The 20660-nt window shown below is 36.5% G+C and overlaps 1 protein-coding gene across 2 annotated transcripts in view; it reads left to right on the top strand.

The window, feature by feature from the left end:
* Positions 1-20660, top strand: part of VPS8 (VPS8 subunit of CORVET complex) — a 282734-nt gene that overhangs the window by 137685 nt on the left and 124389 nt on the right. For both annotated transcript variants that reach the window (XM_007451396.1, XM_007451397.1), the window contains 5 exons: positions 1098-1180; positions 1906-1990; positions 2872-2970; positions 10718-10807; positions 15487-15533. In XM_007451396.1, coding sequence (XP_007451458.1) covers positions 1098-1180; positions 1906-1990; positions 2872-2970; positions 10718-10807; positions 15487-15533 — 404 coding nt within the window. The remainder of the gene's footprint in view (positions 1-1097; positions 1181-1905; positions 1991-2871; positions 2971-10717; positions 10808-15486; positions 15534-20660) is intronic.

Raw genomic sequence — 20660 nt, 5'->3', positions numbered from 1 at the left:
AAGAGTGTTGCTCTGGATCTTGAACTTAAATATAGGAGAGAGCTTTCTCATATTGCTCTAATGACTATGTAGTGATTCTATTATATTTGAGATTTATTTTAAAATATTGATATCTCAACATCCTGGTCACCTATTTTTATTCAGCTACTTAGTGTGGTAAAGATTAATTATATGAACCCCAGTATTTTTCTTTGTTTTTTATTGTGGTCAAATATATATACACAATAAGATTTGTCATTTTAAGCATTTTAAGTATACAGTTCTCATTAAATATAATCTCTCTGTTGTGCAACCATCACCACCATCTGTCTCCAGAACTTTATAGTCCCAAACTGAAACTCTGTACTCATTGAAGAGTAAGTCCTTGTTACCCCTCCCCAGCACCCTGGCAATTATTAAACCTTCTGTCTCTGTGAATTTGACTACTTTAGGTGCCTCGTATAAGTGGAATTATACATTATGTGTCCTTTTGTGACTTATTTCACTTAACATGTTTTTAAGGTTTATCGATATGTGGCATGTGTCAGAATTTCATTCCTTTTTAAGGATGAATAATATTCCATTATATGTATATACTATATTTTGTTCATCCATTTATCCATTGATTGACATTAGGGTTGTTTCCACCTTTTAGTTCTTGTGAATAATGCTATACTGTGAGAAACCCCAAGTTTAGTTAGAAAAATTAACACGTGAACATGGATACTACCTGTGGGCAACAGATTTTAAAGAGCCATAAGTCATAAAGGCACCAGACAAAAATTCACTTATTGAAAGAATACATATGGACGTTTTTAGCTTAGTGGAGGGTCAATTAGATATTCTAATATCTAATAAGGCTTTGTTTGCAGACACTTTGGCATTCCTTCCATGTTTGAAAATAGAGCTGTTTACCTTTTGTAAGACTTAAATACAATATGATCAACATTATAATGGCAGTCTAATCCCTTGTATACTTGAAAGCCAAACTGAAACATCAGCACATAATAAGACAAAAGCAAAAATGGTATGGTTTCTGTGGCTGAATGGACCCTTAAAGAGCTAATAAATAAAAGTAGATTCCAAAGTGTTTTTACTCATTTATTTTAAATGTTCAGGTCCTTTTAGAATTGCTGCATGCTGGAGGCATAGTTCAATTTGAAGAGAGTCGGCTCATCCGTATGGCAGAAAAGGCAGAATTGTAAGTTGCTTGGAAGCCATGTATTAGTTCCCATAGAACTATTAAATTACATTTCTCTAACTTGAAGCCCAGTTTATTTATGCATTGCCATTTTTTAAAGAAAAGTTATGCATGTAACAACAAAAAAAACCTGGGTGCAAAACTTTTTGCCTTTCAAGTCTAGAAATTAGTTAGATTTGCAGAAATTAATAGCAAGTAAATTTGAAGTGCTTGTACATTTTAGTGTGAAAATGAAATAGCAGCCTTATGATTTATTATTGTAGTTTTTTTTACTTAAAATTTCCATGGTGTTTCATAGATTTTTGACAGTTATATATATTATAAACAATGCAGAATTTAACATAACAAATAAGATGCAATATGTTAGCACTACTGTTTAGTTTGTTGAATATTTCATTTGACATTTAATTCTGAATAGGGAAATTTCATATAATTGATTATATTGATATGTAATATATTAACTATTTTTTATGTGACTCATTGTTGCTTTAACATTTATTTTGTACCCAGCTTTGAAATTTCTTATAAACGTAGTATTCAGCAGCATCTTAAACATATATTTAGAGGAACGGCGGGTACTATAACTTCATTTAACAATAGAAATCACATCTACTATATTCATTTTCCTTAATACTAACCTCTATGCCTGAGCAAATGTCTTGAAACAATAAGCTAATAACCACCTGACTGTTTGGTACACTGAAGTTTTTCCTTTTATGTTCTAGCTATCAAATTTGTGAATTTATGTATGAACGAGAACACCAATATGACAAAATTATTGATTGCTACTTACGTGACCCACTAAGAGAGGTGAGTTAAGAGACAGCTTTACCCTTTTTTCTTACTCAGTCCCCCTCCTCCCCTTATCAAGAAGAAATAACTATTCAGTAGGTGTAACTATTCAGTAGAAATATTTGGACATATGTTTGCTGACTTAAAGTTTTGTTCATTGTTCAGTAGGGTTTAATTGAGTGCCTGCTATTAGCCAAGTATATATTGATAATTAAAACAGATATATAGTTCCTGTAATTTTATAACTTATAGTTTAGTGATGGAGGTGGACAGTAAGAAAACCAAATATTTAGTTACAAATTGTGATGAGCGCTAGAGAAACTGGGTGCAACATGAGAGGATAATGGGGAAACTGGCTTATACAGAGCAGCCAGGGAAGGAATCTCAGATAAAATGACTTATAAACTGAGTTTTGGAATTTGAGAAGAAGCCAGTCAAGCCAAGAACCAATAGAAAAACGTTGCAGGATCAGAAACAGTATATGCAAAGATCTCGAGGTGGGAAAATTTTTTGACAGGTTCAGGGAACTGAATAGAGATCGTGTAAATGAAGCTTAGATCATTGTAAGTTGAGCATAACGGGCAAGGGCAAAAGTGATTTGAGATGAAATTGGGAATATGGACAGAGACCACCAAAGCAAAAGAATGATATTCACTGTTAGGTTAATGAAATTGAGACTAACATTAATTGGAACAGATTTGCACCTTCTAAGAATCTACCCTAAACTTTAAACAGTTACTCTTTCTCTTTTAAGTCAGCCGTCCATCAGTTAACTGTCTCCAAATGGTTTTCCATCTCCAAATAACAGATATTTACCAAGACTGGTACAGTTAGTAGATAGTGCCTAAATATTGCTTGAGTGAATGAATGAATGAATTATATTGTCTTGTGCTTTTAAGGAAGAAGTCTTTAACTACATTCACAATATCTTATCCATTCCTGGACACAGTGCAGAGGAGAAGCAGTCTGTATGGCAGAAGGCAATGGATCATATTGAGGTACTGATTCAACAGAATTTTTAAAACTTTCCCATTTGTATGGATATCTCCCAAATTAAGTTTTTCTAACTAAGCAGTTGGAGGTATTATATTATTAAATTGATTTGCTTGAGGATTAACATCTTTTTCAGATGATTTATTCTACCTCACATTTGTATTCGTAAAACCCATGTCATATACAATTTATTATATCATGACTTCTGAAAATAACTCATGTTCAACCAGCTAGTTGACAAACTGGAATTTTAGTGGGTTTTTACAGTGTTCTTAGAAATTCTGAAAGTACTACTGATCTTTTTCTCTACTACATGACGGAGCCATTCCCCCTAGTCACCTGATGGAATTTTAGAAACATTACTGCAATGAGTTGTTCTCTCTGATGTATTTCCCTTCTTTATGTAAGAGGATGATGATTCTGATTTTGTTTATGCATGCTGTTCTACAAGAATGCAAGAGTTGACTTTGAAACTAAAAGTTCTTTTTTAAAAACTTGCTTATAGATGCCTAAGTGGAGAGACGAATACGTGTGTGATGAGCATGTGATCAGAATGCATTCTAAAAAGAGGCCCAAAAATCACTCCTCACTTTTAGTTTCTTTAGGTTCATAAATACAGTATTCCTCAGAAACCAACAGAGCTAGATATTTGTTTTAATCTGTTCTGTATTATGGGTCACTAATTATTGAAAAAAAGTAGTAATGAAGGATGTTGAGGTAATTTGAGTTTTGGAAATAACATTTATATCTACAGAGTTTCTCTCCTCCTCCTTGTAGCAAGGATCAGGTAACTTCTGGTGATGGGTTTAGAGATGTAGTGAAAGATATGATTATGCAACATGGTTTAAAATTTTTTTACATATGAAAAATAAGAGCTCTGAAACTTTGAGAAAGCATTGCAGGTAGTGTGAATACTTTTAGTTCCTGATAATTGTAACATTTAGAAAGATCAGAAATGTGAACAGCATCTTATGTAAAACATCTGCTGTGAAAGGTGGTACAGTCAGTGGGCTGAAGTAATTTCCACACTTTCATCTATAGGATTGAGAACATATATATGTCATTAATTTAGTCTTATCGTATTCCTGCTAACAATAAGATCAATATATCTTGGTGAAAGAACCCAAGAGAACCTTCTTCTACTTTGAATTATATCTTTTTTTTCCTCTAATCATTTTGTATTCTTTTTCCTTTCATCATCCCCTTTAAGTCTCCATAGTTACATTATGCCTCATTGTTCATTTCACTTCATCTGCATTATGCAGTGGTTTGAGCACATGGACTCCAGACATCCAGAAATGAAGCTGTGTCTCTCCACGTAATGTGAAACATGATGAATTAATCAATGAACAAACAAATTATTCAGCAGAAAACTCATACTGGAGAAGCAAGAAGTATTGTTTCTGCACAGCAATTATTTCTGCTATTTTTCCCACATCTGCGCATATTTTCACCTTGAACTTTTTAATACTTCTTAAGGCCACGTTAGAAATCTATAGACTCTTTTGAAGGACTTGTGTGGCTTTGGTAATGTAAATAAAATCAACTTTAAATACGTAGGGGGAAAGTCCTCATAATAAAGTTTTCAGACAGTCTACATAGTGTATAGATTAGTGGTTCCTAACACTTTGGGGGTTATAGACCTCTTTTGAGAATCTAGTGAAAGATTTGGACCTGTGCCTCATAGTATTGTGCATGTGCTCAGACACATAATTTCGTTTGCTATTTCAGGGATCCACAGACTCCCTAAAAGACATTCTTAGATTGGGTCTGTAGATTTCAGGTAAAGAATCTCTGGTAAAGATGGTTTTTCCAATATGGACAACACACATTTCATGAGATTTTAAAAAATATTTTTGATTTTGAAATATAAAAAAGAAACAAAAAAGTGCATAAAAGTACAGTTTAATCAAAAAATTAAAAAGCCAACATCCCAGAAATAGAGTTATTTCCAGTATCCCAGACTATTCCCATGTATCCTTTTCTTATCGCAATTCACTGCCTTACTAATATATTCATTATCCTCGTTGTTCTGATAATTTATTGCACTTTTATATATTGTTATTGCACCTGCCTGCACCCCTAAAAATATGTATTTTTGTTTTGCCTGTTTCTGAACTTTATATAAATGGAGTTATACTCTGTATTTTCTTTTTCTTAATATTTTGAGAAATTTATACATTTTATTGTTTGTAGCTAGTTCATTTTTATTACTGTATAGTGTTAAATTTTACAAGTATACCACAGTCTATCCATTCTACTGTTAATGGACATTTCAGTTGTTTCTAGTTTTTGACTATTAAAAGTAGTCCATCCAGGATCATTCTTACATATGCCTCTTGAACACAGCTACCACATGCATTTCTCTAGAACAGTGGTTCTCAGTTTGATCCCTGTTACAGCATTACAGCATTAGCTGAGAACTCGATAGAAATGCAGTTTAAGTCTTCACCTCAGACCTACTGAATCAGAAACTCTGGGGGCAGGGCCCAGCAGTACATTTTAACAAGCCCTCCTGGTGATTTTGATGCATGTTAACATTTGATAATCTCTGTTCTAGGGTCTGTAGTTGCCAGTTAACTGGGATAAATATATTAAGCTTAAGCAGATGCCAGCATTGTGTGAGATTTTCCATTGACTCTATATTCTTGCTGGAGTTTAAAATTTTGTCTGTCTAGTGGATGAATAATGATATTTCATTATTTCATTATGTTTTAAATTTACATATCCTTAATTATTAATGGGATTGATAGATTCATATTTATTGGCTGTTTAAATTTCCTTTCTGTGATGTCCCTGTTCAAGTCTTTTGCCCATTTTTCTGTTAGAATGTATCTTGTACTCATTGATATAGGAGTTCTTTATGTATCCCGGATGTTGCAAATATCTTCTACTCTGTGGCTTTTTTTCTATGTTTTTTTTTTTTTTTTTATGCGGTACGCGGGCCTCTCACTGTTGTGGCCTCTCCCGTTGCAGAGCACAGGCTCCGGACGCGCAGGCCCAGCGGCCATGGCTCACAGGCCCAGCCGCTCCGCGGCACGTGGGATCCTCCCGGACCGGGGCCCGAACCCATGTCCCTTGCATCGGCAGGCGGACTCTCAACCACTACGCCACCAGGGAAGCCCTCTATGGTTCTATTTAAGAAAAGTTTTTTTTTTTTTTTTTTAAGTAGTCAGAATAATCAATTTTTTCCTTCGGTACTGAAGAAGTCCTATATTATTGTCTAAAAGCTTTCTTGTTTTTTGTTTCATCTATAAATCTTAGATCCACCTGAATCCACTTTTGTATATGACTTGAGGTGGGGATCCAATTAATTTTTTTTTTTTTTTTTTTTTTTTGGGGGTACGGGGCCCTCTCAGGCTCTGGACGCGCAGGCCCAGTGGCCATGGCGCACGGGCCCAGCCGCCCCGCGGCACGCGGGATCTTCCCGGACCGGGGCACGAACCTGCACCCCCTGCATCGGCAGGCGGACGGACTCTCAACCACTGCGCCACCAGGGAGGGAAGCCCCCCAGTTAATTTTTTAAAATATGGATGCCCAGTTCTCCAGCAACAGTTTTTTTTCCTCCTTTTTAAAAATTGAAGTATAGTTGATTTACAATGTTTCAGGTATATAGTAAAGTGATTCAGTTATACATATATATATATTTTTTTTTCTTTTTCAGATTCTTTTCCATTATAGGTTATTACAAGATATTTTAATATATTTGAATATATAAACTATATTTGAATATAGTTCCCTATGCTATATAGTAGGTCCTTGTTATTTATTTATCTTATATATAGTAGTATATATCTGTTTATCCAAATCCCTAATTTATCCCTCCCCGCTTCCATAAGTTTGTTCTCTATGTATGTATGTTTGTTTCCTATGTATGTATGTGAGTCTGTTTCTGTTTTGTAAATAAATTCCTTTGTATTTTTTTTTCACATACCACATACAAGTGATATCATATGATATTTGTCTTTGACTTACTTCACTTAGTATGATAATCTCTAGGTCCATCCATGTTGCTGCAAATGGCATTATTTCATTCGTTTTTATGGCTGACTAATATTCCACTGTATATATATACCACATCTTCTTTATCCATTCATCTGTCTGTGGACGTTTAGGTTGCTTCCATGTCTTGACTATTGTAAATAGTGCTGCTATAAACATTGGGGTGCATGTATCTTTTTGAATTAGAGTTTTCATTTTTTCTGGGTTTATGCTTAGGTGTGGGATTGCTGGATCATATGGTAGTTCTATTTTTAGTTTTTTGAGGAACCTCCGTACTGTTTTCCATAATGGCTGCACCAATTTACATTCCCACCAACAGTGTAGGATGTTCCTTTTTTTCCACACCCTCTCCAGCATTTACTATTTGTAGACTTTTTGGTGATGGCCATTCTGATCTGTGTGAGGTGATACCTCACTGTGGTTTTGATTTGCATTTTTCTAATAATTAGCCATGTTGAACATCTTTTCATATGCCTGCTGGCCATCTGTATGTCTTCTGTGGAGAAATGTCTATTTAGGTCTCCTGCCCATTTTTCAATTGTGTGTTGTTGTTGTTTTTTTTATATTGAGCTGTATGAGCTGTTTGGAAATCAATCCCTTTTTGGTCACATCATTTGCAAATATTTTCTCCCATTCTGTAAGTTGTCTTTTCGTTTTGTTTATGGTTTCCTTTGCCGTTCAAAAGTCTGTAAGTTTGATTAGGTCCCATTTGTTTATTTTTGCTTTTGTTTCCATTACTCTAGGAGATAGGTCCAAAAAAATATTGCTATGATTTATGTCAAAGAGTGTTCTGCCTATGTTTTCCTATAGGAGTTTTATAGTATCTGGTCTTACATTTAGGTCTTTAATCCATTTTGAGTTTATTTTGTATATGGTGTTAGAGAATGGTCTATGTTCATTCGTTTACATGTAGCTGTCCAGTTTTTCTAGCACCAGTTATTGAAGAGACTGTCTTTTCTCCATTGTATATTCTTCCCTCCTTGGTTGTAGATTAATTGACCATAAGTGCGTGGGTTTATTTCTGGGCTTTCTGTCCTGTTCCATTGATCTATGTGCTAGCAACAGTTATTTTAAAAGCTCAGCAGTGCTACCTTATCATAAGTATACCAAGAATCTCTGTGTTTTGTCTCTTTTTCTGGGCTCTCTTCTGTTTGATTGGTCTTTGTCTCTACATGTACCACACTACTTGAAATATTGTGGTTTTATAATAAGTCTTCATGTTTTTTCAGAGAGTATTGGCTGTTTACTTCCAAATTCATTTTAGAATCAGCTTGTCAAGTTCCACCAGAAAAAATTTCTAACCTTATGATTCTGACAAGGATTACATTGAATCTTTCAATCATTTTTAATTTAATTGACATCTTTACATTGTGAGTCTTCCACCTTATGACCATTTGGTGTAACCGTTTATTGAATAACTTTCTATAAAGTTTTATAATTTCTTCTGTAGAGACTTTTCATCCACTGTTAGATTTACTGTCACAACTTCATATATTTTAGCATAACAGTGCTATTGTTAATGATGTTTTTATTTTTGTTTATTTAAATTTATTTACTTGTTTATGACTGCATTGCGTCTTTGTTGCTGCACGCGGGCTTTCTCTAGTTGCGGCGAGCGGGGGCTACTCTCTCATTGCGGTGCATGGGCTTGTTGCGGAGCATGGTCTCTAGGTGTGCAGGCTTCAATAGCTGTAGCACGTGGGCTCAGTAGTTGTGGCTCACAGGCTCCAGAGCGCAGGCTCAGTAGTTGTGGTGCACAGGCTTAGCTGCTCCGTGGCACGTGGGATCTTCTCAGACCAGGGATCAAACCCATGTCCCCTGCATTGGCAGGCAGACTCCAAAACACAGTGCCACCTGGGAAGCCTATTAATGATATTTTTAAAATTTTATTTCTAACATGTACAATGTTTACTGTTAAGATTTTTATGGAAGTCTTCTATTTCTACTATGCTGACAGTTTTCTCATGAATGAATTTTATATTTTCACTCTTATTCTATTTTTGTCGTAAATTTTATTGATATTAAATCAGCCTTGAATTCTATGGGTAAATGCAGCTTGAATCCGATATATTATCTTTTTTGTATATTGTTGGATTTTTAAAAATTTATTAGTGTTCACAATTAAGACTGATCTATAATTTTCCTTTCCTTTCTTATATTGTTCTACTGAGTTTAGGTATCAAAATTTTGCTAGCCTTATGCAGTGAGCTGAGGTAGCTTCCTTTTTTCTATTCTCTGTAAGAGATTAATTGGTATTGGAATTATTTCTTCCTTAAATGATTGCTGGGCACTTACCAGCGAAGCTGTTTGGGCCTGTAGTGTTTCATATGGGAAGATTTTTGACTAATCATTCAGTTTCTTTAGTGGTTAAAAATCAATGCATGTTTTCTATTTCTTTTCTTTTTTAATTTATTTCTTTTATTTATTTATTTTTGGCTGCATTGGGTCCTTGTTGCTGCACACAGGCTTTCTCTAGTTGCAGTGAGCAGGGGCTGCTCTTTGTTGCGGTGCACAGGCTTCTCATTGCAGTGGCTTCTCTTGTTGCTGAACACAGGCTCTAGGCATGTGGGCTTCAGTAGTTGTGGCACGCGGGCTCCAGAGCACAGGCTCCGTAGTTGTGGCGCACAGGCTTAGTTGCTCTGCAGCATGTGGGATCTTCCCGGACAAGGGCTCGAACCCATGTCCCCTGCATTGGCAGGTGGATTCTTAAGCACTGCACCACCAGGGGAGCCCTTGTTTTCTATTTCTTAGGTCAGTTTATTAAATTATATTTTTCTAGGAATTTATCCATTTTGACTAAATATTTAAATCTTCAACATAAATTAATTCATAATAGTTTCTTATCTTTTTAATGCCTGAAGATCAGTAGTAATACACCCCTTTTCATATGTGATATTGATTAGTTGTGCCTTCTCTGTTTTGAGATGTATTGTGTAAAAGTAGTTTAAACTACAGTAACTTGTGTCAGCTAAGTATTATTAATCTGCACATACTAACACAAAATTATTAGATACATATCACAAATGTTGCCATCACAATAACTTACCTTATTTTTATTTGACAATGTAATATGTTGATCTATAGCTGGTCTTGGCATTTTAGCCATGGAACATGCAACTGAAAAGGTAGAATAGGATCACAGAAACCAAGAAGAGAGTTTCAAGAAGAAAAGGAAAGCCTGCAGTGTCTAGGAAAGTTCAGGAGAGGGCAGGTTGGAAGTCTTAGATTTGACAGAAATAGGTCTTATTAACAGTGGTCAACCTCTTAGTCTCATTTAAGACTTATGACCTGAAGTTGATTTCTTAAGACACCTCTGGTTTCAAAATCTACCAGGCATCAGAGGTAAAGTTTCAGAATTCTTAGGTAGAGAAATTACAACTATGTTCTTTTTTTTTCCATTTCTTTAAGTTATTACTTTAAGCTCAAGGGTAAATTCACTGGCAGAGAATTTGGGAAGCTTTTGTTCCTTCCATTCATCCTGTAGATATCATGGCCTAAATCCAGAATTTTAGTGCTTTCATTTTGTAAGAATTCTGAATTACCTTTCGTATCAAAATCTGACTTTTAACATGATGCTCTTCTAATTTTACTCATTTGCATGTCTTTAAATTGTGGCCCTATATTGAGGTTTCCTGAAACGCAGTGTAGAAGCTCATGAAAATATTGAGGTAGGTGATCATACTTCACATCTGTGGAAATTCTATTTAACTTTAACATTGAAGATTATTTTATATTTTTCTTTCATTACAGGAGCTTGTGTCCCTGAAGCCCTGTAAAGCTGCAGAGCTGGTTGCTACTCACTTTTCTGAACAGATTGAAACAGTCATTAAAAAACTTCAGGTAAACTTCACAAAATATACTGGGAAGAAACATCTAGTGGAGAGACAATGACATTGTGTGTGTGTGTGTGTGTGTGTGTGTGTGTGTGTGCGCGCGTGTGTGTGTGTGTGTGTGTATTTGGAAGCAATTGTGTGATAATCTCTGAGTCTAGAAATGAGGGAGTTCATCTTTGTGCATAACAAATATTAACATCACAGAAATATTTTTGGAAGTACAACCTGTAGTTACCTAGAAATCATAATCCACAGAGGGTCCCCCCCGCCACCTCTCCATATCTTTTGCTATAGTGACTGCAACCATATTCTCTTCAGGATTCATGTTATTTATTCAGACTTTTGTCATCCTCCTACTGGGTGAATGCTGACTGTTTTTTAAAATTTATTTTATTGTATATTTATTTATTTATTTATTTTTGGCTGCGTTGGGTCTTTGTTGCTGCGCGCGGGCTTTCTCTAGTTGTGGCGAGCGGGGGCTGCTCTTCGTTGCGGTGTGCTACCTTCCCATTGCGGTGGCTTCTCTTGTTGCAGAGCACGGGCTCTAGGTGCATGGGCTTCAGTAGCTGTGGCACGTGGGCTCAGTAGTTGTGGCACATGGGCTTAGTTGCTCTGGGGCATGTGGGATCTTCCCAGACTAGGGCTCGAACCCATGTCCCGTGTATTGGCAGGTGGATTCTTAACCACAGCGCCACCAGGGAAGTCCCAATGCTGACTATTTAGAATTTTTCTCGGAAAATCTTAGCTAGAATACAGGTATATTAATGCTGAATATTGAGATGCTCAGTCTGAAGTACTATTTAATGGACCTAGTATTTCACTTGTCACTACTGTGACAGTGCTACTAGTGAGTTTTGCTTATTACCATTATGGCCACAAGTGATAGAGATAGGGAATAGGACAATGACAGGAACATGTAGCAAAACCCAGAGTCCTCAAGTAGCAGTAATAGTAGTAGGGGTTAGGTACGCAAGAAGGAAACCAAAGCAGTGAGTGGGGGGCAGCTGACATGAGACAAAGATGTGGAATTCATTCATTTACACACTACCGTGGTGGCACTCTGTACCCCACAGGATAGTAGGCTCTGGGGGCCACAAATAAGAATACAGTCTTTTTCTTAATTTTTCCTGTGGAACAGAGAAGCACTTATATAACCACAGCACAGTGTTATAAGCTCTACACCAGACATATGTAAAAAAGTGCTGTAGGAATAAGAGGAGAGAGTGACAGACTGTGTGAGAGAAGCAGACAAGAGTTCCCACATATGCCTGAACTGGGTCTTGAATAATTGGTATCAGTCTCCTAGGCAGAGAATTGGGAAGGGTATTCTAGATAAAGGGTTCTGGGTATGTAAAGACTTGATGAAGTCTTGAAGCAACATGCATATTCAGAGGACGATGTGGTAAAGACGATGGAAGAAGCATCAGATTAAGCTTACAAAGGTATATTGGAGGGAAGGAGTTAAAAGTATAGAGACTGGGAAATAGACTTTTGGGGCTGATATTGAACAATCTTATATGTAATGCTAAGAAATTATGCTATATCTTCTGTGTGCTGGAGAATTACTGAAGTTTTTTAAGCAAAGGAATTATACCATTAGATTCATTTTATAGAAAATTAATTCTGTAGTGTGGAGAATGGACTGGCAAAGAGAGCAGATGGAGGAGAGAACAGTTAGACCAGTTGGAAGGCAAAAGGACTTGGCAAAAAACAGTGAGGACAGGATGAAAGCAGTGGCAGTGGAGAGGACAGGTCCAAGATACGTTTGTGAAATAAAATGTATAGGGCTTGGAAATTAGTTGAATGTGATGGGTGGAGTTAAAAATGACTCCCCGATGTAGGGTTGGTTGTCCAGCATGATGAAGTCCATTAAATCAAGATAAGGACTCATCCACTAATTCAATAAATATTTATGTACCTGCTGTGGGCCAAAACCATGATAAAGTGCTAAGGATACAAAAACATATACAGTTGACCCTTGAACAATGCGGGGCTTAGGGGTGCCAACCCCAGTGCAGTCGAAAATCCTTGTATAACTTTTGACTTAACCAAAAACTTAACTACTAATAGCCTACTGTTGACTGGAAGCCTTACCAATAACAGAAACAGTCAATTAACACATGCTTTGTATGTTATATGTATTATATACTGTATTCTTAGAATACGTGAATTAGAGAAAAGAAAATATTATTAAAATCATAAGGAAGAGAAAATACATTTATAGTACTGAACTAAACTTATCAATACTGTACATTTATGTCATCTTTTTATAAGATTAATCATCCGTCTGTCAGTACCCATATCAATATTGTCTTAAACAAAGTACTGTTATACATATTACTAACACTAGACATCAAAAATGAAAAGATGTGAAAAAGAAATTTGTATTTATTTACAGGTATAACAGTTCATACATTGATAATGAAAAAGCAAATGTTTGCTCTATGGTAGTCTAGTGTAATTGATATGATTGCTTCACAGTAGCCTAACATATACACTAATGAGTAAATTGTTATAAAATTTTTATAGCATACAGTATTACAGTCCTATTCATTATACAGTATTGGAAACATTGTTACTTTTTTAAAAAAACACATGTGATGGTTGACATGCAGTTTCTCCAATTACTAGAGAGGGGGAGAGAGAGAGGCATATTTTGTATTTATTATCACTCATGCCTATGTAAGGATAGACTAGTATCTACGTATATTTTATGCATTCGTGACATACCTAACTTTTTCTTAATTTTTTCACTATTGCTGGGCTATGTGGTTAGCCTGCAGGTTTTTTCAAATTGTTGCAAATCTTCCAAATTTTTTCCAGTATATTTATTGAAAAAAATTCACGTGTAAGTCAGCCCACTCAGTTCAAATCTGTGCTCTTCAAGGGTCAACTGTAAATGTATCCCTGTGCTCAAGAAGACAGATAAGCCAAAAGATAATTGTAGAATAGTTTGACTTGAATGATGATAGAGGACTGCCCAGGATCCTGAGGAAGTACATGGAGGGTCATCCAGTCTATTCTAGTGAGGGGGGTACATTTCTGCTAAAACTACTCTCAACCCACAGAGCATCTCCGCCTTTTAAAAGTCAGCAATTTTGATGAATCTTCTTGTCTATAGTGATGTTATTGTCATTTAAAATATAAGATTATCAGACTTCCCTGGTGGTCCAGTGGTTAAGACTTCTTGCTCCCAGTGCAGGGGGCCCAGGTTCAATCCCTGGTCAGAGAAGTAGATCCCGCATGCCGCAACTAAGAGCCCTCATGCTGCAACTAAAGATCCCGCATGTGACGATGAAGATCTTGCATGCTACAACTAAGACCTGGCACAGCCAAATAAATAAATAAATATTAAAAAACAAAACAAAGCTAGATCTACATTTTTTTGAAAAAATGTAAGATTATCCATTGCAGGATTTTCTTTTTCCTACAGGCTTTAAAATATTTAGAGGCAGAGAGGCTAGGTAAATGAATATAATGTCATTCATTAGACAAATATATAAAAGCTGAAATAATTTACACATACACAAAAGGTGGCTCTTGACCATGGACTATTTGTGGAGTCTTACACATTCCTTTTAAAGAAATGAAATATTTTTTTATTGCAGAGCTTTATTGATTGTATAAGAATCCCACACAAATTTTATAAATTACCTTCACTTTTGATGGCAAGAAATATGCCTCCAACCAATTATTTTCAGAATTCTTGAAATGAAAAATAAGCAGGAATATTAAGGTATAACCAGAAGGAAAGCCATGTAAAATAAAACAAAGTGATAAGCCAGGGAAAAGATAGAAAATCAAAGACTGATAAACATATTTAAAATGTTATATTCTAAATGACATTAATCCTTTTTGGTTTTGAGATCCCCCTGCTTTTTATAGGTGAAGTTAGAATGTGTCAAAAAATAAAGAAAAAAGGAAAACAAAACTATAATAATTTTTGCTTAGCTTTCTTAAGAACTTAGAAACATTATTAATATTCATATAGTATTCTAAGATTTATCTCACTTAATTCTCACCTCTATCCTGTGCAGGAGGAAGAGAAGATATTGGTGTTCTCTTTTTCACATAAGTAAATCGAATGGCTTAGGAGAGTCAGTGACTTACACAAAGTCACATAGCTAAAAAGTGGAAGAAACAGAAGCCAGACGTTTTGCATATTAGTTGCTAACCTGTTTGCCATCTCTTCTGTAGTTGATTATATTGAGGAGTTAATGAGCTTTTTTGGTACTGGTTGTTGTTTGGGCATCAGCCTCCCACCCCACCTAGATTAAGTGTCTCACAGTTGGCTGTTGTCACAAGGAGGACCAGGTGAGGCAGTGTGTACCCGTCATTGTAGCCAGAGCAGTTCAGAGCACCTGCCATTCCAAGGGTCTTCATGCTGGGAACTGTTAAGGGATTTGTCTCAATAGAGGGCCTTTTTTTTTTTTTCCTTTGGCAGGGGTGGGGTGTTTGAATTTCTTCTACTCTCAAAATTGAGTATGTGACAATGATTAGAATTACTGAGAGAAAATGACCTCCAAATGATTCTTTAGAATTCCTTAAATCTGTACAGAGGGCGTAATGGAAGTAGTCATATGCGTGTGTGCTTTTTAAAGGGATATTCTAGAGTTATTTACTATGGCATAGTTTGAAGAATTTGTTTTAATATTTAATTGTATTTTTTATTGTTTTTCTCTTCAGAACCAGGTTTTGCTTTTCAAATTTTTGAGGAGTCTTCTTGACCCAAGGTATGTTAATAAAATTTAGTTTTTCATAATACATAGATAAGAAATCAAAGGAAATAAATTGAGTTGAAGAAACTGGCTCATGATATCCAAATAGTATAATCAGCTCTTGATTTTTAATATTAGCAAGAGTAATAGTTACAGAGATTATTCTAAATACATGATTGGAAAATTGATTACATCTTGAAGGAATACTTTTGTTTCCATTTGAACATGAGTATACATGATGAGTTGTTATCAATGTAAAGAAAATAATGAAGGTGTGCCATGAGGACATGTTTCAGGAAGAATTTGATGACCATCTAGCTTCCCCTGTCTCTGGTAGCATCACTCCTTCTGATTCCTTATTCCATGCTGTAGATTGATAGCTTTACTTTTCAAAGTAAACACTTAGTTCCCAGCCCACTTCTAAATGTATTACCTTTTATTTTTTTTTATTTTTTTTATTATTATTTTTTTTGCGGTACGTGGGCCTCTCACTGTTGTGGCCTCTTCCGTTGCGGAGCACAGGCTCTGGATGCGCAGGCTCAGTGGCCATGGCTCACGGGCCCAGCCGCTCCGCGGCATGTGGGATCTTCCCGGACCGGGACACGAACCCGTGTCCCCTGCATCGGCAGGCGAACTCTCAACCACTGCGCCACCAGGGAAGCCCTGTATTACCTTTTAAACTTTCATTTGAATTGTTTAGTTTTAAATAACTTTCCTGGAGGTATGAGAAGGAAAGTTTAAATGTTTTTTTAAGTGCTGCTGTAGTACTCATCAAATAAAAGCTAACCCAAGGAGATGATGAAATTAGTAATGGATTTGTAAGCAAAGTAGCTCCATATTTGAGATCTTAACATCTTCCTGTGACAACGTGGAGTACGCTGGGAGCTGAGTGTAGTATTTAACATCCTCTAAGACAGTCACTCTTAACCAGAATTGTGTGTCAGAATAACCTAAGAAATTTTTAAAAATATAGTTGCCTGACCCCAACCCCACAGAATCATTGGGATATACTTCTAGAGTTAAGCATCACTGGCCTAAATGTAATATTCCAGGGTGACATAGCTTTCACATCACACATACAAATTTTTAAGTTGCATTAAAATGTACACTAGCCATTGAAAATGGTCATGTACTTACTTTAGAGATAATATTATAAAAATAGAAAGTTTTGGTTATTCTAGTATTCTGTGCTATTTTAAAATACCAAAATACCAGGAGTTTTGTGGATTGTAATAATTTTTTGAAATTTCAGTCATTTAAACCTTAAGCAGGCTACGGTTCATTTAAATTTAGTCATACAGATGTGCATATGCAGATGTTGAGAAGAGCAGTCTGACTACATACCCTCCTGAACTTCAGTTCAATACCTTTTCAAAGTATCTGTGTTTTAATTCCCTGTTCTCAGAAATTACTGAAGCTAGACATCTACTTTTATTTTTATGAATCATTTGTACTTCCCTCAGATCCAGTTTGGGCCCTAGTCTACCCCTAGAATTAACTAGGAGATACCTTAGAATTAGGGTTAGGGGTAAGAGGGAAGGAAGAGAGCTGGGAGAAGGATGGGGGAGCTGGGGGTGGAGCTGAGAGAAGGGGGAGGGGGCCGAGGAGGACTGAGCTAGGTGGAAGAGGAAGGAGGGCCCAGCCCTTTCTCTGGAGCCCCTGTACCTTTTTTCCCATAGCAAAATTCCTTCTATTCCTCTTTCGCTTTCTCCAGTGTCAGATCCATTCTCTTAGGACCTGACTCCTCTTCCCCTAGGATAATTTATTTTAACTAAGTCCTTGTTCTCCATCCATCTACCTGGAGAGACTCAGGCTGGAAGGACAGAGAAGCTCATCTTTGAACTCGGCCTTTTCTCACATGTAACAAAGTACAGAAGACAATGGAGACCAAATCTTAATTTTTTTAATTAAGAAAAAGCACTAGGTAATATAAATATCAATATAGTCATTTGCTTTGATATTGAATTTAGTTAAACTTCACAGTAATAAAAATGGCAAATCACAAGAGTATCAGAGGTTTTCCATGGAAAGTCTTGCTCTGTTATTACCCATACCTGGATTGTAAATATGTTATAGGTAAGATCCTTTAGAAGTACTATGAAAGTTGTTTTGTTCACTAGCGAACCACAAATAATTTTACATTTACTCGGTATATTTTATCTCCCTAAACTAACTCCAACCCAGTATAATTAACTCTAAGTTAACTTGTTACCCATTATTCCTTTCTATCATATCAGTTCAGCTGCAGGGCCCTCTCTCACCTACTTCAGAGAGAAGCAGTGCACCCACAGTCCTTACTCTTCCCTCTCCCCCAAAAGCAATATGACCTGGAATGTCCTCACTTTTGACAACAGCTAAATTGCCAGCTCTACTTTAGCCTAGAGAAATGAAGAGTTGACAAAGATTCTCCCCTTGACCAAACTTTAGTCAGGCTCCTCTGAGCCCTCTGCTCCACTAGGTCTGACCTTGGGCTTCCGTCTCTGTTTTTGTAGAGTCTGTTTTTAGCAAGAATCCTGCTAAGTCAGTTTAGCTAGAATCCTCACCCTCAATATGTGATCACCCTTGATATCTGTCCAAATTTCTCACACACACACACACACACACACACACTCCCCAGGTAATATGTGATCATCCTGGCCTGCCTTCAGCAAGAATTCTGTTAGGTCAGTTTTTCAAAGAATTATCCTACCCTCCTAGTAATTCTCCATCCATTGACTGCCCCACTCCCACCCCATGGCTATAATCTCTACTTTTTCTTGTTGTATTTGAGTTGAGCCCAGTCTCTTTCCTTTACTGCAATACCCCATTGTAGTGTTCCCTATCATGAGAGTCCGAATAAATTCTGCTTTAACTGTTTTAACAACCATCATGGATAATTTTTTCTTTAACAGAACCTTGAATTAACAAGACAGATAACTTTAGCTCCACCTTTAAAAAGAGCACTCTTTCAAACTGATCCACCATATCCAGGATGCCAAAAATCTAGTAGTGTTCCGCTTCGTGAGTCCCAGTCCAGAATCCATCATATTGGATTGGCCAAAAAGTTCCTTTGGGTTTTTCCGTAAGATGTTATGGAAAAACCCTAACGAACTTTTTGGCCAACCCAATACTTTGTCCTCTTACTTTATGTCTTATATAGGAAGCAGGCGTCCATTAAGATTATGCTGTAAATTTATTTTAAATTTGATGTTTGGCATTTCAATACAATCATTTTTATATAAACAGTATTTTAAATGATGGTGTCCCAGACTAACCCATAAAAGCCTGTTTGACCCACAATGTAAATAAATAATACCAGTGAGGGGAGGGGAAAATTTTTTTTTCTTCTACCCTTCTGTGTCCTAGACAGATTGAGAAGGGAAAAGCATACAAATTTATTGAGTGTTTTACGTGACCCGGGAGTCTTCATAAGGAAATGAAGACCTGAAGAAGCACTTAAACCTGAGCGTTTTGTGCTATAGGTTTGATGAAGGGTAGAAAGTCATAGGCAAATGTGATAGGACTGAAGGATATGAGCTAAGGATGATAAACTGGAGGAAACTTAGCAAGACGTGTTTATTTGGATTCCTCTGAATGCCCCTCCATTTTCAGAGATGAGGATGCTCCTTTCCTCCAGAAAGAGAGAGTACCTTTCATAAGATGGTCTTATGATCTGCTTCACAGGAGAAGGGGAAGGGCAGAGAGTCCTTCCTGCACCTGACATTTCTCAAATTCCTTGAGCTTAAAATATTCAATATGCCGACATACCATATTTTGGGGAAGCATGTCCTGAACCCCATCACTAATAATACGTACATTGAATTCTGGATTGAGGGGGAGAGCAAGGTTAAGAAGGTTGAGTTCAGAGGAGGTAAGGAGGAGGTGCTTCTTGAGCCTGCCTTAGACAAAGTTTTGAATTATAGAAAGTTTGTCTTTGATGCCCTTTGAGCTCTGCCTCCTTCCACTCTGTCCTCTTCTTTCAAGGGTTACAGGGTGCACACACTTCTTTAAGCTTTATAAGCACACTCGGATATATAGTATTGTGCCTAGGTAGATTTTTTAAATCTAGAATTACTTTCTTCTATGCCCCAATCAGAACAATCACAACTAATTGCTAATTGCTTGTCAACGTGACACTTTTACTGAGGGAGTGTACAATTAACATATGAATGCAATGAAGTATACACAATGATGAAAAAACCCTTTTCCAATACCAGTTGACCTCAAGGGTAAGAAGAAAGCAGGTTGTGTGGACTAGATTACATTAAGTCTCTGAATGATTTCCCATCACACTTTAGCCTTTGTAAATGAGTATGCCTGTTAACTAATCTCAAGTAAAGGATTAGAGTCTTTCCAGGTACGGGGAAAACTGAAGTGGGAAACTAGGGGAGTATAGAAAAAGGTATTTAGGGACAAAAGAATATCAAGAATAGGTAGACTGGTACTGCCTAGCAGTTTTCCCTGGCAGACAACTTCAGACTATTTTTGCCTTTGATTCTTCCCTTTCTGTTCTTCTTAAGCAATAGGATTTTTTTTTTAACTTCCAGTCTTTTCCTTTCATGAAGCTCCTATAGCAGCATTCTAGAGAGTAGAGAAAATGAAAGTTATTTTGAGATGGTGACTGCTTGTATATATGTGTCATAGCAGAAAATTGCTTTTTTTGCTCTTGCCCCGAAACCCTGAGTTAGTAGTATCCTCATTCCTCTGTATGTGTGTGTGTGTGTGTGTGTGTGTGTGTGTGTGTGTGTGTGTGTGTGTGTGTGTGTAGTTTATGCACATTTGATTCAACATTTATATGTATTTATTGAGTTGTTTCTAAAGGAGTGACTTATTTTGTCAACAGCATGTTTTAGGGAACTAATAATCTAGTTGAATTCTCGTGTATTTCTCTATTTTCTTTATCCAATTTCTTTAAGTTACTTTTGCTCTGTAAATAATGTCCTCTGTAGAATTAATTGACCTACAAAGATATTGGTGGCATTTGTATGTAGAAAGATTAGATAGTTTTGAAGGGAGGGAGGTTAATCCTCCAGAAACAAATTATTTGCCTGAATTGAGGCCAACAGCCTGGGAGAAAGGGTTTGCATCCTCTTCCAATCCCCTTCTTTGGGACAGCTGCTACATAAAGCCCTACCCCACGCCCACTCCCTGTGTGCATTCCTG

The sequence above is a fragment of the Lipotes vexillifer genome, unplaced genomic scaffold (assembly GCF_000442215.2).
Source record: "Lipotes vexillifer unplaced genomic scaffold, Lipotes_vexillifer_v1.1 scaffold513, whole genome shotgun sequence".
Lineage (NCBI taxonomy): Eukaryota > Metazoa > Chordata > Mammalia > Artiodactyla > Lipotidae > Lipotes > Lipotes vexillifer.
Note: the sequence above shows the minus strand (reverse complement) of the source record. Positions and strands in the feature narration are given on the sequence as shown.